At 39.3% G+C, this 13,605-nt stretch overlaps 1 protein-coding gene across 3 annotated transcripts in view; it reads right to left on the bottom strand.

Moving 5' to 3' along the window:
* prkcea (protein kinase C, epsilon a) overlaps positions 1-13,605 on the bottom strand; it is a 651,762-nt gene that overhangs the window by 451,523 nt on the left and 186,634 nt on the right. For 2 of the 3 annotated variants that reach the window (XR_011886793.1, XM_072264998.1), the window contains exons 2-3: positions 12,771-12,834; positions 11,830-11,901 (exon numbers count right to left, since the gene is read on the bottom strand). Coding sequence is in view for 2 of the 3 variants with exons in the window: in XM_072264998.1 (XP_072121099.1) it covers positions 11,830-11,901; positions 12,771-12,834 (136 nt within the window). In the remaining variant the exon portion in view is untranslated. The remainder of the gene's footprint in view (positions 1-11,829; positions 11,902-12,770; positions 12,835-13,605) is intronic. The other variant, XM_072264999.1, reaches the window with a different exon arrangement.

The raw sequence follows: 13,605 nt of genomic DNA, 5'->3' as shown, positions 1-13,605 counted from the left end.
TCTATCATTAAAATTCTATTATGTTTCGTGGATTTACTCTGTATGTCCACAGGAAAATGAATCTGCGAGTTGAATATGGTGACATATGTGTACTTTGTTAATAACTTTACTTTGAACATCAAAGGTATACATAGTGGAGCAGTAATATCTCAGCTGGGTCATTGGCTAGTCAAAACCATTTGGAAGGGCAGATTCTGAACACCATACCCTAATTCACAAGAATTGTGTGACTGAGTGATTAGAGCACGGAATTTGTACTAACTAACACTGTACTACAGTAGTGAATGGCTATAATGTATGGAAATAATAAGGCCCAGAAATAGCACAATTTCTTCAGTCAAGATTTCTCATCATATGCCAAATACAGAAGTGTCACTTTCCTTTTCAACAACTAAACACACTTTGACCAAAGTCTAAGAGAACACTGGTTAGCAAGAGATGAGGTGATGATGTGATCATTGGAATGAATTATGAGGGCACTGAGTATCGAATAGTGGGTTGCTTTGAAAGACAAAAGGAGTGGATCAAATTGTTTTACTAGAAACAAAAGTTACAAATACAAGCTAAAGCATAGCATGCAACACAAAATGTGAAATCAAGAAAATGGATTATAAATTTTCTTAGTCTGACTCTGTAAACTGGTGTGTGCAGACCAACAGTTTGCTTTGTGTAATTACCAATGAAGATGGAGCATTGACAATCGTAATTTAATAGCAACAGGTTGTTGAAGCAAGAAGAATTTACAGAGTCAGAAATGTGGGGTGTTCTCAAGTGACAGCCCTGAATGTATTGGTTGACACCACACATCTTACATGTTAATTTAATCTTTATTTTTCCTCTTTTTTTAACTCAGGCGTGAGGAATTGATGAACAAAACAACATATTAATCCTTTATAATTAATTATGTATAACTTTGAATGCCTATGTGGAAATTATAGGTCAGGCTGCTGCTTATTGATTATGGATTGGTATTCAACATTACCCTCCTAGTATTAATCACCAAACTTCTAATCCTGGGCCTTTGTATCTCCCTCTGCAACTGGATTCTCAACTTCCTCATCCGGAGACCAGTCAGTAGAAATTGCTGATAAAATCTCCTCAGTGACACAGGCGCACCTCAAGGATGTGTGCTTAGCCCACTGCTCTTCTCTCTAGCTGAGCCTCTAGACAGGTTGTTCCCACACTGTTACAACACTGGAAGATAACTTATCTTTTGGAAAATTGCTCAGGTATATTCTGTTCACAGAAAGAAGAACTGAAGCAATCTATCTAACTTACACCTTCATTCAACAATGTGTTGGAAAATGTTGCTGAAATGCTGTCAAGCTGGATTTATTGCTCACAGAGGCCAATTTTGGGTTTTGCAGGGACGCCCCAAATTCCAGAGGTGGAGGTGATTTTGTTCAAGGATGCAGACCTGAACCAAGAACTAGGATGAATCAGTCACCACGGCCAAACAAAAGCTATCTAGATGGATGGAATACTCCAACACCAGTACTTCACGTAAAGATGTATGATACATTAATACGTAGCCTCTCACTGGGCTCGTATAGAAACTTGGCTCAATAGCAGGCTCAACTAACAGCCATGTGACTCAGCAGTAAGAAGGTTTCTTTTCATGAACAATATACGTCTAGGGTTAGTATGATTTGGGGTTCAAACATACAGAAAGGTTGGGGATTCTGATTAAAGGAACCTCGATTTGAGCGAATGCTATGTAAACACTGTCCATACACAACTATCGGTTAGCAAGAAACAACAGATCATACACTGCATAACATTATAATGAAAGTATATTTACCAATCTCAGCTTTATCAAAAAGCTATTAAGAGAAATAAAAGAAAACAATAAAAGGGCCCATTACAATTAAACTAGTCTAAATGTGCACATGATGTTGGAGCTTATATCTTCCAAAAGCTGGGTATGACTGTTACTCACAGTGCTGAATTCTCATCACCAGTCACATGTAGAGCTTCCCATGTTGAACTTCTTCATCTTGTGAAGCAGTCCTTGAAATTGCGTCTTCCCATCGGATCAAATCCTATGGGCATCTCTCCCGATCTTCTCTTCTCAGCATCTCCCGTCAACAGAGCACAAACCACATCAGTGTCTATCACAAATCTCTCTTCGCTCAGCTCTCTCTATATCCTTCTCCCAATTTCACCATCCTGATTGCTGACACAACATTCCTAATGTTAAGCATCATAGCCACTTAACTTTAGCCGAAATCAAAACAACCTACCAGCAGGGCATACTGCTTTTACAGGAAGCTACTAAATGAAATACCCTACAGCATCAGCAGTAGAAATCTTAACCAGAGCATTACATTCTCCCCCAACCAAAAATAGTCATGTCCTCATTACTTTGTAAGTTATCAAACCATTATTAATAATTAAGTATTCAAATGAATTTTGTCATTTCAGGACCCCTAATCCAGTTGTAAATGGCAGTAACATATCTCACTATTGGGCTAGAAGCAACACTCTGTTTTCCCTATGCATCATCTGCCAGCCAATCTGGGGGGTTTCCTGACTCTCTGAGATCTTCTTATTTCATCTTCAGCTTCTTCAGCCTCAGGCACTTCTTGGAATAGTTCCTGTTCACTTGGCGAAGCCCCCCACTGTCCATTACTCATGCCTTCCAGCCACTAAGGTCTCCCTGTCACTTGACTGAGCTCAGCTTCATCTCCAATTACACTGGAGCCCAGCTTCCCCTCACTGTTTAGCATCACATCTGCCTGTCCACCACTAGTGCCCCCCGCCATTACATCTGAGTCAGGGTTGGGAGATTTAAGAATCTTTTCATCAATTCTTGGGGAGTTTGCGTAAGGTAATGTATACCACACCTGCATTTCTTCATCCCCTGAGTCCGTTCAGCATTCAGTGGTTTTGTCTTTTTCAGGTCTTTCCGCTGATTGCCTTGCTGTTGTCCTTTTGTGCAGAGTTCTCCTTCTGGGTGTAGGTTCCATGCCAGGCTATGGGTCAACACATATCTTTTGCATTTGGAGTAAAAGGCAATTTCAATGGAGAATTTTGATGGGGTCATTCCCATCTTCTGGCTTCACCCAGAAAACTGGCACATTTGGTATCCGGCTCTCCATTACGTAAGGTAGATACCCAGTAGATACCCAGTGGTTAGACACCTTATAATTCCCTGGTAGCCCCAAATTTCTTATTAAAACTCTGTCTCCAGGCATCAGTTGAGAGAACCCAATCTTTTGATCATATCTCCTCCTGTTTCCTTGATTTTGCTTGGTAGCAGAAACCACTCATAAGCCTTTTGCAGTTCTTTCCTTATACTTGAGATGCATCTTCTGTGGCAAGTCTTCACCGCTGACTCCAAAACAGAGGTGTACAGGCAATCTCGCTTCGTGCCTAAACATTAAATATTATGGCAAGTACTCTTGGAGCAACTTGCATCAAACTCGTCAGTAGAAAAGACATCTTCAAACTTCAGCATCTTCTCTGATAGTCTCCTTTTCCATCCCTCAGTTGAATGACCTTGCTATTAACTTTCTCAATCCAGAAAACTCTCTCCCGGTTTTCTCATCGGTAAATTAGACATTACAGTCACCGGGATCCCACATCTGAAGGTGACCTGTCTCTCCGAGGTATTCCTGACAATCACTGTCATCCTACTTACACACACAACTGAAGGTTTCTGCAGCTCAGGTCTCACCAGCACTCCAACAGGTAAGCGTGACTCTTCTTGGAGATCCTCTGGAGCATCCATCAGGAGGGCCTTGGCATCAGGCATTCCGGGGAATTCGAGGTGTCCCATCACTCTAGCTACTTCCCCAGGATGTAACACAATTAGTCTGGGCTGGGTGTACCACACAGTTCCTTGTTTATGCTCATCATCCTGCTTCAGAAGAACTTGCACCTTCCCAAAATCATCTCTGAACACTGGGTGAATAGACAAGGTTTTCAAAAAAATTCCCTCCATTTCTTTTCTTGCAGGCCCCATAAGCCCCCCCCCCACAAAGGGAGTATTTGTTCCCACAATAATGGAGGCTTCATCTTTTTAAACCAGATCCCGACAGACCAACACTAAAGTATCAAGGGCCTCGGCTACTCCAACGTCTGCTTCCAAAAACTTCAGCTTCAATAACCATCATACAGTTAATCATCAGTAATAAGGCCCCGAATTTCTGGGGCACTGAGTAGTGTCAATGGTAAATGCGTCAAATACCAGTTGCGAAAGGATTTGTAGAGTAGAGCAACCTGAGAACCACTGTCAAGTATGACTCCAGCATAATTACCCTCAATCCATAAGAATACACCCATGCTTGGTCCCACTGAGCTTTCAGGAACAGGGTTTTGTACTTCAGTGTTTCCCTTGAGACACTGTTTGAAATGTGCTCCCTCTGAAACTTCCCGACTTTCTTTTCTGTTTAAGTAACCACTGAGTTACTTTCCAAAGGTTTTCCTGTCCCTCACACTCCCGCTTGAAATGTCCATCCTAACCACAGTTGTAACAGAAAATACCAGTCACTTCCCTTGTCAAGAGACCCCTGTCAGCAGTAGCCCTCTGCTTAGTATGTCTCCTACCAGTGGGTCCAGTTTCCTATCAGACTTGTGACGCTTGTTGGCAGTACTAGCTGTCATCAACTGAGATACCTTGGCTTGCAGGTTTTTCACTACATCTTGCAAAACCCCCACTTGTGTGGCATCAGGGGTCACTTCAGCAACAGAGGTTATGACTGAAGACTTTGCCTTACTGACGGAGGCCTCCTGCTCTTCCATCAGACTTTCCTCCCCTCCCTTACCTCTCTGATCAGCTCAATAAACAAGAGAAGGGGCAGCATCTTGTGAGTCATTTGAATGCTTAAAGCACCCTTCACAACTTGCTCCATTCTTAATCGATTTATCTGAATTGAATTGACTTTCTTACATCCTTCATATACATGAGGAGTAAAAATCTTTACGGTACATCTCAGCCAGTTGAATGGCTCTTTTATGGCACAAGCAATGCGGCTGCCTCTCTAGCCTGAAAATGCAGGCAAAAGGTTTTGCCCCTTTCTCCTGGAATGTGTTCATAAAGCTCATCATAAGCTCTGCTGGGCTGTCTGCTGTGCCAAAAACGTTTTCTAACACTTGCAGGTAGCCCACAGACATGACCAATGAGTTTTCGGACTTCAGCGACCTGACTCCAACAGCTGGACTTTTTACACTCTCTGCCTTTTCATATTATCTGAGCACTACCACTCATCCAGTAACTTAGATGTCTGCTCCACTCGTCTCTTTCTCCTCATCGAGAGTGGGCTGGACTCCAGAGAACACTCTCACTCTACAATAGCTCTGGCTCTCTGCCACTACACTTTGGCATACATCAACCAGTGATGTAATTGCCCAAACCAGCTCAAAATCCGTCATTCACTGAAGATCCACTAGCCTTTTCACATCAGGCAACTCCTTCCTCTCACTTCACAGAAATGAGAACAACTTGTCTTTAAAGTTCTCACCCTCAGTTACATACAATTCGTCTTTAACGTCTTCACGTTTAGGTACATGCCCCCCTTCCCTAAAAGGTATGAACTGCTCGTGGCCCCACCTCTCCAGATGTCCCTATCCTATCAGGCAGCAAAGTTTCAGTAACATTACTGCTAGTCTGGGCTAACATGATATCCTTACCTGTTGATTGATCAAACTGCTGTTCAGCCAGTTTAACTTTCCCCAATACTTTTACAGAACTCAGCAATCTAATTAGAAGTTCTTCAGAGCTTCGGATATCCAACCGCTCAGAACACAAGCATTACTGGTGGGTAACATATTTGAATTGCACCAAACTTTATTCCCTGCGGCATCCATAACAAGTACCACATTCACTTTCCCTGACACTAGTTTAAGCACACAAACCATTTAATCAATCCTTAACAGCAATCACAGCATCCAGTGAAACCCAGTCAGGCACCCCACAATTGTAACCTTCTGATCGGGCTCGTATACAAACTCGGATCAATAGCAGACTCAGCTAACAGCCACGTGACTCAGCGGTGAGAAGACTTTTTTTTCATAAGCAATGTATGTCTAGGGTCAGTATGATCTGGGGTTCAACCAAACAGGAAAGTTGTGATGTTCTGATTCACAGAACCCAGATCTGAGTAAATGCTGTGGAAGTACTGTCCATACACAATTATCAGTCAGTGAGAAATAACAGTTTGCCTATTACATAAAATTATAACAAAAGTATATTTACTAATTTCAGCTTTATCAAATAGTTACTGAGAAAAAGAAAAGAATGAAAAGAAAAAAAAGAGCTCATTACATTTAAATCAGTCTAAATATGCACATTTCATTGGAGTTCATATCTTCCAAAAGGTGGGTATAGCTGTTACTCACAGCACTAAATTCTTATCACCAATCACCCGTAGAGCTCCCTTCGCCTTGCAAAGTATTCCTTGCAATCACATCTTTCTGTTAGATCGAATCCTTCTGCCATCTCTCCTGATCTTCTCTTCCCCACATCTCCCGCCAAAAGACCGTAAACCCCACCAGTGTCCATCATAAATCTTTCTCCGCCCACACAAAATAATCTGCAGGTGCTGGGATCAAAGCAACACTCACAACACGCTGGAGGAACTCAGCAGGTCGGACAGCATCCGTGGAAACAATGAGTCAACGTTTCGGGCCGGAACCCTTCGTCAGGACTGAAGAGGGAAGGGGCAGAGGCCCTATAAAGAAGGTGGGGGGAGGGTTGGAAGGAGAAGGCTGGTAGGTCCAGTTGAAAAACCTGTAATTTGAAAGACAAAGGGGTAGGGGAGGGGAAGCAAGGAGGTGATAGGCAGGAAAACAATGGGTAGTAGAAAGAGGCGGAACCATGAGGGAGGTGATAGGCAGCTGGGGGAGGGGCAGAGTGAAATAGGGATAGAGGAAGGGAGGGGGAGGGAATTACCGGAAGTTGAAGAATTATATGTTCATACCAAGGGGCTGGAGACTACCTAGATGGAATATGAGGTGTTGCTCTGTCAACCTGAGTTTAACCTCATCATGGCAGTAGAGGAGGCCATGTATGGACATATATGAATGGGAATGGGAAGCAGAGTTGAAGTGGGTGGCTACTGGAGCTCCGTCTGCCACAACAGACAGGATCTCCCGGTAGCCACCCACTTCAACTCAGCTTCAATGTCTGAAAAAAGTATTTAATTTATTTTTCGAGCCAGCTGTTAAATATTGGATAGCACTTTTAATCCACCTCCAGTGCAACATCTCACTGGCCTAGCCCTGTTCAATACCCACCTTACCTGCTCCCTTTCCCGATTTGCAAAATTCCTGAACATAAACTCCTATGATAACAAAACTGTTTGAAAATTGGTGGCTAAAAGTCTTCAATGGAACCAAACGTGCAAAGAAAAAGCATGCAAGTCTGCTTTTTAAGAACCATTAAGTGGAAGATTCGTAATAAGCATTTCACGATGGAGCTAGAGCAGCAAAAGTTTAGGGAGTGGTTCTTGGAGTCATATGAAGAAATTCTTGAGTTATCTGTAGGACAGCCATAATCACGGCCTAGAACTGATGGGCAGTGTCTCTGCAGCTCTATCACGATTTGCTACAATCAACCAGCTGTCACATTCTGTCTGTTTTCAGTATTTCAACGACGCTGGTTAGAATTCAGCATCATTGAAATATGTCAAACAAGCAGAATTACATAAACAAAGCACTCCAGCTCAAATAACCACTATGGGTTATGTTCGTACAAAGCACATCAGAAACTCCAAATCAGAACTGGAAATTTGGAGAAGTTGTTTGCAAAAACAAAGGTCATATCTCAAGAGCTCTATTGAGGGAGGAAAACTAATAATATTTTATGTTTGTTTTTTTAATAATTGGCTGTAATATTTATGTTACAGCAGTAACTAAACTTTAAAAACTATTTCTTAGCAATGCAAAGATTTGAACCACAGATCTGTGTAATTGCTACAACAATGCAATTAGTGATTAAGCTGGATCTCTTTCATAAAATACTATTACCGATTTAATCCTAGCTAAATCATGGGACAAATTACGATGACCAATTAACCTGCTGTTGAATCTTCATTTATTTTCTGATCCTTAAGAGTTCTTCAGGGAGTCAGGAATGACGAGTCGTCTTAATTTCAAAATTTCAGTTTACTTTAGATTACAAACAAATATACAAACACTAAGCAAACTAAATAAAGAGCTGAGTAATGATCAAAGAGGTTGAATGGAGTAAAAGAGTAAAGCCCTAGCTCCCTTAATCTCTGAGCACAATGCATACTCTCTAAAGAAGCCAAGAAGCCAACATGGAGCCTCTGAAAATTACTTTTATAGATAAGGAAAATTCTGTAGATAGGAATGAATTAGTTAATCAGCTACATAATTAAAACAATTACATCATGTGGGTAATGTGTTAATACTTAGCCAATGAAAAACAAGAAAGGTGAAAAGCTGTTAGCTTAGCTGCTATACCGCTTTCTGCCAGCGAGTGTGAAAATTACACAAGTTTGCTAAAAAGTACAAATCTTACAAAAAGTATTACTTTTAAAGAAATTGTGGTTTCCAACACGACCAACCAGTATATCTTTGGACTGTGGGAAGAAACCAGATCACCTGGAGGAAGTCTATGCGATCAAGAGGAGAACATACAAACTTCTTACAGGAATTTTGGAACATTAAACTATCTCCACAATGTGCATTGTGAAATTACTCTTACATGGAATAAATAAAAGCAGTCAATTTACTCAAGAAAGCTATGATTAAAGATGGCAAAGTGACAGAGGAATAGTTAGAATCAGGAGATCAGCATAGAACAGTTATTTTTATACCAGAGATAAGGAAAATTCCATTCAAATCTACAGGTAAGAATTAATCAATTAGAAAGCACTCATTTGAATACTGCACTACAAATTTAACCAATGAAAAACACTTATTCAAGTAATACAGAATAAAAAACCTCCAGAGCTTTCCAGAATTATACTTTGTATCATCAGAGGCATATTAAACTGTTTTATGTATTTTAAAACTTCTTAAAATATAAGCAGATAATTAATTGTGAGATGGCAAATAAAATAACAATTAAACAGTCTAACCTAAGAATTAAACAGTTGGATTCAAAACAAGCCTGACATATATCAGCACTGTAGGAACAATTTATAAAAATCTGTTATTTGGAAGCTAAAAAACACATAGAGACCTGAGTATTTAATCAGCAAAATATTAAAATAATATTTGTTAAAATAACAATAAAAGTTTATTGGGTGATTGTGCAAAGTAGTTTGCTGAATTACTCTCTTGTAAGTTTATTTGGCCTAAACTCCTGATTCTGACTATGTTGCTTTGCTTCAGTCTTTGTCAAGCAGTCTTAGAATAAGTACAACAATGTAATTAAGATGCCCTCTCAGTTTTAATACAGTCTTGGTAATTAATGTCAAATGTAATTATATGCAAACAGATACATGGCTGAAATTCAGCAATATTCAGATGGGTTGTAGGTTCTGAGGGTATCTTGGAATACTGTTGGTATTTTTGTAGGTAAGACTTTCAAAAAATACTTTCTTCCACTCTCTTCTTTGACATCTCATCTCATTTTCGGTGAAGATTATCGCACCATATATTTTCAGGAAGCAGAAACGAAGTGCAAGCTTGGTTCTGCAAGTGCTTACAATAAGAGAGTGGCCAGGCTAATCTCCATAAGAAATTTCCCATGGCAAAGTATTACCATTGGAGTAACGGCAATAACATTGTGTGTATTGTATACCAAAACAATACTTTCCTTTTGAATTTCACTTGGCTGTTTTTTGCCTGACATTCTTAAATTAGAATTTCTGCTGTCCTGGTTTAAAATTCAGGCATATTAATTAATCCGAGATATGGACTTCATCACCAATTTGGTGATGAAAGAGCATAGAGAAATTAAACTGTGAGCTGCTTATTCAAATTTTTCTGAAAATTCATGCCTGACAGGCAGCTTGACTGACAGAATAGGTGCCTATCATACTGGAAAGGCAGGCAGAGATCAGATGGCAAGTAAACAAAGCAGGGAATGGGAAGGAGGGGGTTAGGGAAGATGAGTATTGCATAAAAATCACAGATTGGAGTGGGATGGGAAATTCAGAAATTGTTCTAAGAGTGTAAAGACGTGGATGCCGGCAATAAGTCATGGTATTCTGGAAATAATATAAGACCCGGTATAAGGTTTATTTTTTGACATGTGTTATCACCAATTTACATGGTGAACACTCTCCTTCAACATACTCAATTCTTGCTCAAAACTATCTATTTCAAACAGAAATTTATATCTACATTTTAATGAACATGTCACCCCATGTTTTCAAGATGCTTAAACACTAAAAGTGAGTCTATGGCTAAAAAGGGAAAATATTTTTTTTGTATTAATAGTAACCTACTTTTCTAGTAGCATCCTATTCTGGACAAAATATCAAAGAATCCAGTGTCCTTCCAAGTTATCATTAGTCCATTTCATGCTGCCACAAAATTATGAATACACTGTGCAATTTATATTCACCATCAGAGTAAATGTCTGTAAAACATCTAAAGCTTTTGTTTAGATTTATTGCTGTGAAATTAGCTGATTTGTGAAGTTAGTTTCCAGCCTTGATATGTACATTGTGGTTAAAGTTTGTCAGACAAGCTTGGAAAACATTTGAATGCAGAGATTCTGTCAGATTTAATTGAGGAAACCTATTGTTCTACTTGTCTCAAGCTGCAGCCGGTCAGATAGAGAGGCTGGGTGGCAAGTAGGAAATCCAGAAGTATAAGATCTCAACTGGAGCCATTTGGATGTGTTCAAGACAATCATGGAAAGGCTTTGAGTATAGCATCATGAAAAGAATGCTGGTTTGGAGTGGGGCATTATTGTATAGGAGATTGTGGCTAAGGGATGGGGAAGCCATTATTTTACTCCATTTCACAGCTAATGATGTAAAAAAATACTTGCTCGATAAATCAGATGTTTCCAACTCCCTTTAGTTGACTGGTTTTTCCAGCTTTTCAAATGCAGTGCAAGAACCTGATTTAAATATTCCATTGTATTATCCCATATTGCAAGATCTTCACTTTTGGATCAAACAAATCTCACCTTGAACATGCTGGTAGGTGTGTGCATAGCCACCTAAGTCTTGCTTTCTGATTTTCTTTCACTTCTATGTCATGGAGATGGAGATATTTTTAGAAATCATTGTAGAACTGCTGGGAAATGAATGACCATGTCAACTTAGAAGTTACAGAAATTTGTTCAAAACGAGGGACTTGAGATTCAGTAAGATGATGGACAGTGGAGCTGTTTTCCAAATATCTGAGGGGCACATTACTCAACACAGAGCAAATGGTCGAGGCAGATACCATTACTGCATTTAAAAGACATTTGTCCAGGTAATTGGATCGCAAGGGATACGGCCTAATGCGGACAAATGGGATTTGCACAAGATAGGCGTTAGGGTTAGCATGGATGGTTCATGCTCTACAACACTATGACTCTATGAAGCAGAACTGTTCCACAAAACCACAGCAATATAAGCAGGAAACAAAAAACACAGATGCTGGTTTGTTTAAAAAAGTCAACTCCATACAATGGACACAAATGAACTAGAAGTCTAAAATAAAACATAAAAATGCTCGACATACTCAGTATTTGTAAAGAAATAAACAGAGGTAACAGTCAAGGTAAAAGTCATTGATCTGAAAGTTAATTTCTACTTGAGTATTTCCAATAAACTTCGATGTTTATTACATGCAATGCAAGATGCAAATATAGCAGTGCATTTTATTTACTGAATTTTAATCAGTTATTCTTCAAATGTTACATATACTCAAGTGCATTATATGCATCAGCACCCCAATGCAGCTTACATGAGTGGCAGGAATCAATCAGAAACTCTTGCAATCCAAAATGCTGGAGGAACTCAGCATGCCTGGCAGCATCTGTGGGAAAGAATAAACAGTCGGCATTTTGAGCCAAGACCCTTTATCAGGACTGAGATGCTGCCTGGCCTGCTGAGTTCCTCCAGAATTTTGTGTGTATTACTTTGATTTCCAATATCTGCAAATTTTCGCTTGTTTGAGAAACTCTTGCGGATGTAATGCAAAGCCCAAGGGATTTGGTTCAGTGATAGAGAATACACTCAATAAGTGCAAGGTACTGAATTTAATCTCCAAAACGCCCAATCTTCACTTCACCTCTAGTATAAATCACGATTTTTACCACAATATTTTTCAATGAAATTAGAAATAAAGAAATATATAATTTTCCTAAAAGTTAAATATTCATGTACTCTGGTTATAAAAACATGCTAAAATTCTATTCCTGGCAATATAAAGTACAATTCCACTTAACCATGATTAAAAGAAGCATTTTATATATGGTGCAGATAAATTGGTAATGTATTTGCATACAGCCAAATATAGTTTAAGCAGCACTCACAACATATAACATTCACAGCACAATTAATTATACCCTTTAAGAAATTTAGATACCTTGATTGTTCACCCAGAGATCCGATAAAAGAGTGAAGAGTTAGATCTCGTTATGGTGAGGAATAAATGTATTGGTTCATAATGAATCACTGATGTTACAGCTGTCGTCAAATCATCTGCTTTGTATCAAAAAGCTGAACATGCCTAGAACTGTTGAACCCTTTATAGAATAATGGCAGAGCAGTGTGTCATGGCTTTACAATTATTCTGACTGATAATGGAGGAATTCACTACTTACAAATTAATGTACTGTCAGCAAAATGAAAAAGAGCAGAAAAGATGTTATGGTGGATCTAACTGTGTAATGAAATATTTACCTTCACTTGATGATCCTGAGAGATCTATGACAACATACACTCTGCCTTCTGGTTCCAGGTCTATCTGCAATTGATAAGTAAAATTACGAGTCAAAGAACATGCAGCCATATGAGACAAATAAAATATATCAAAATGTTAAATGTTTTAATTAGCCTCAATTTCAATTCTCTTTTCAAAATGTGGACAAGATACAATAATTTCAGCAACTCTAGTATCATAATCAGACAACAAACAGTTTGAAAACCATGACCAGTCCACATACAATTACTTGTAAATAAGATGATGTACCAAGGACATGTAACTTGCTGAACAGTAAAACATGAAATAGAACAAGGAGTCAGCAATGCCCTCAACACCTCGCCTCTCACAATCACTGAACAAGCAGATGCAATAATGTTAAAATGTGAAATTTGCTACAACGATAGACACCTCACAGCTGCAGCAGCCACCTAGGTTCAACCCTGACTTGTTTCAATGTTAAAGTTTGCATGTTTTCCCAGTGACCAAGTGGATTTCCTCAAGATGTTCCAGTTTCTACCTAACCCAAAAATTGGTGAACTGTTAGATCAACAGTCCATGATTAATTGCCCCCAGTTTAGGTGGGTGAAAAAACCTGAGAGAAGCAGTAGAGAAATCAGTGAGGTAATAGGATTGTTCTATGCTCCTTGGCATAAATTTGATGGTCTGAAATAGCCTCCTTCAGCATTGTGTGAAAACCTATTATCTAAACAATCTTCTGGGCAATTTGAAAAATCAAATACTGTACAGTGCTAACGTCACAGGTGCCAAGATTCAATGCTACGTAAGTAATGGAATTACACCAAATTTGGATGC

Source organism: Mobula birostris, chromosome 8 (assembly GCF_030028105.1).
Source record: "Mobula birostris isolate sMobBir1 chromosome 8, sMobBir1.hap1, whole genome shotgun sequence".
Taxonomy (NCBI): domain Eukaryota; kingdom Metazoa; phylum Chordata; class Chondrichthyes; order Myliobatiformes; family Myliobatidae; genus Mobula; species Mobula birostris.
Note: the sequence above shows the minus strand (reverse complement) of the source record. Positions and strands in the feature narration are given on the sequence as shown.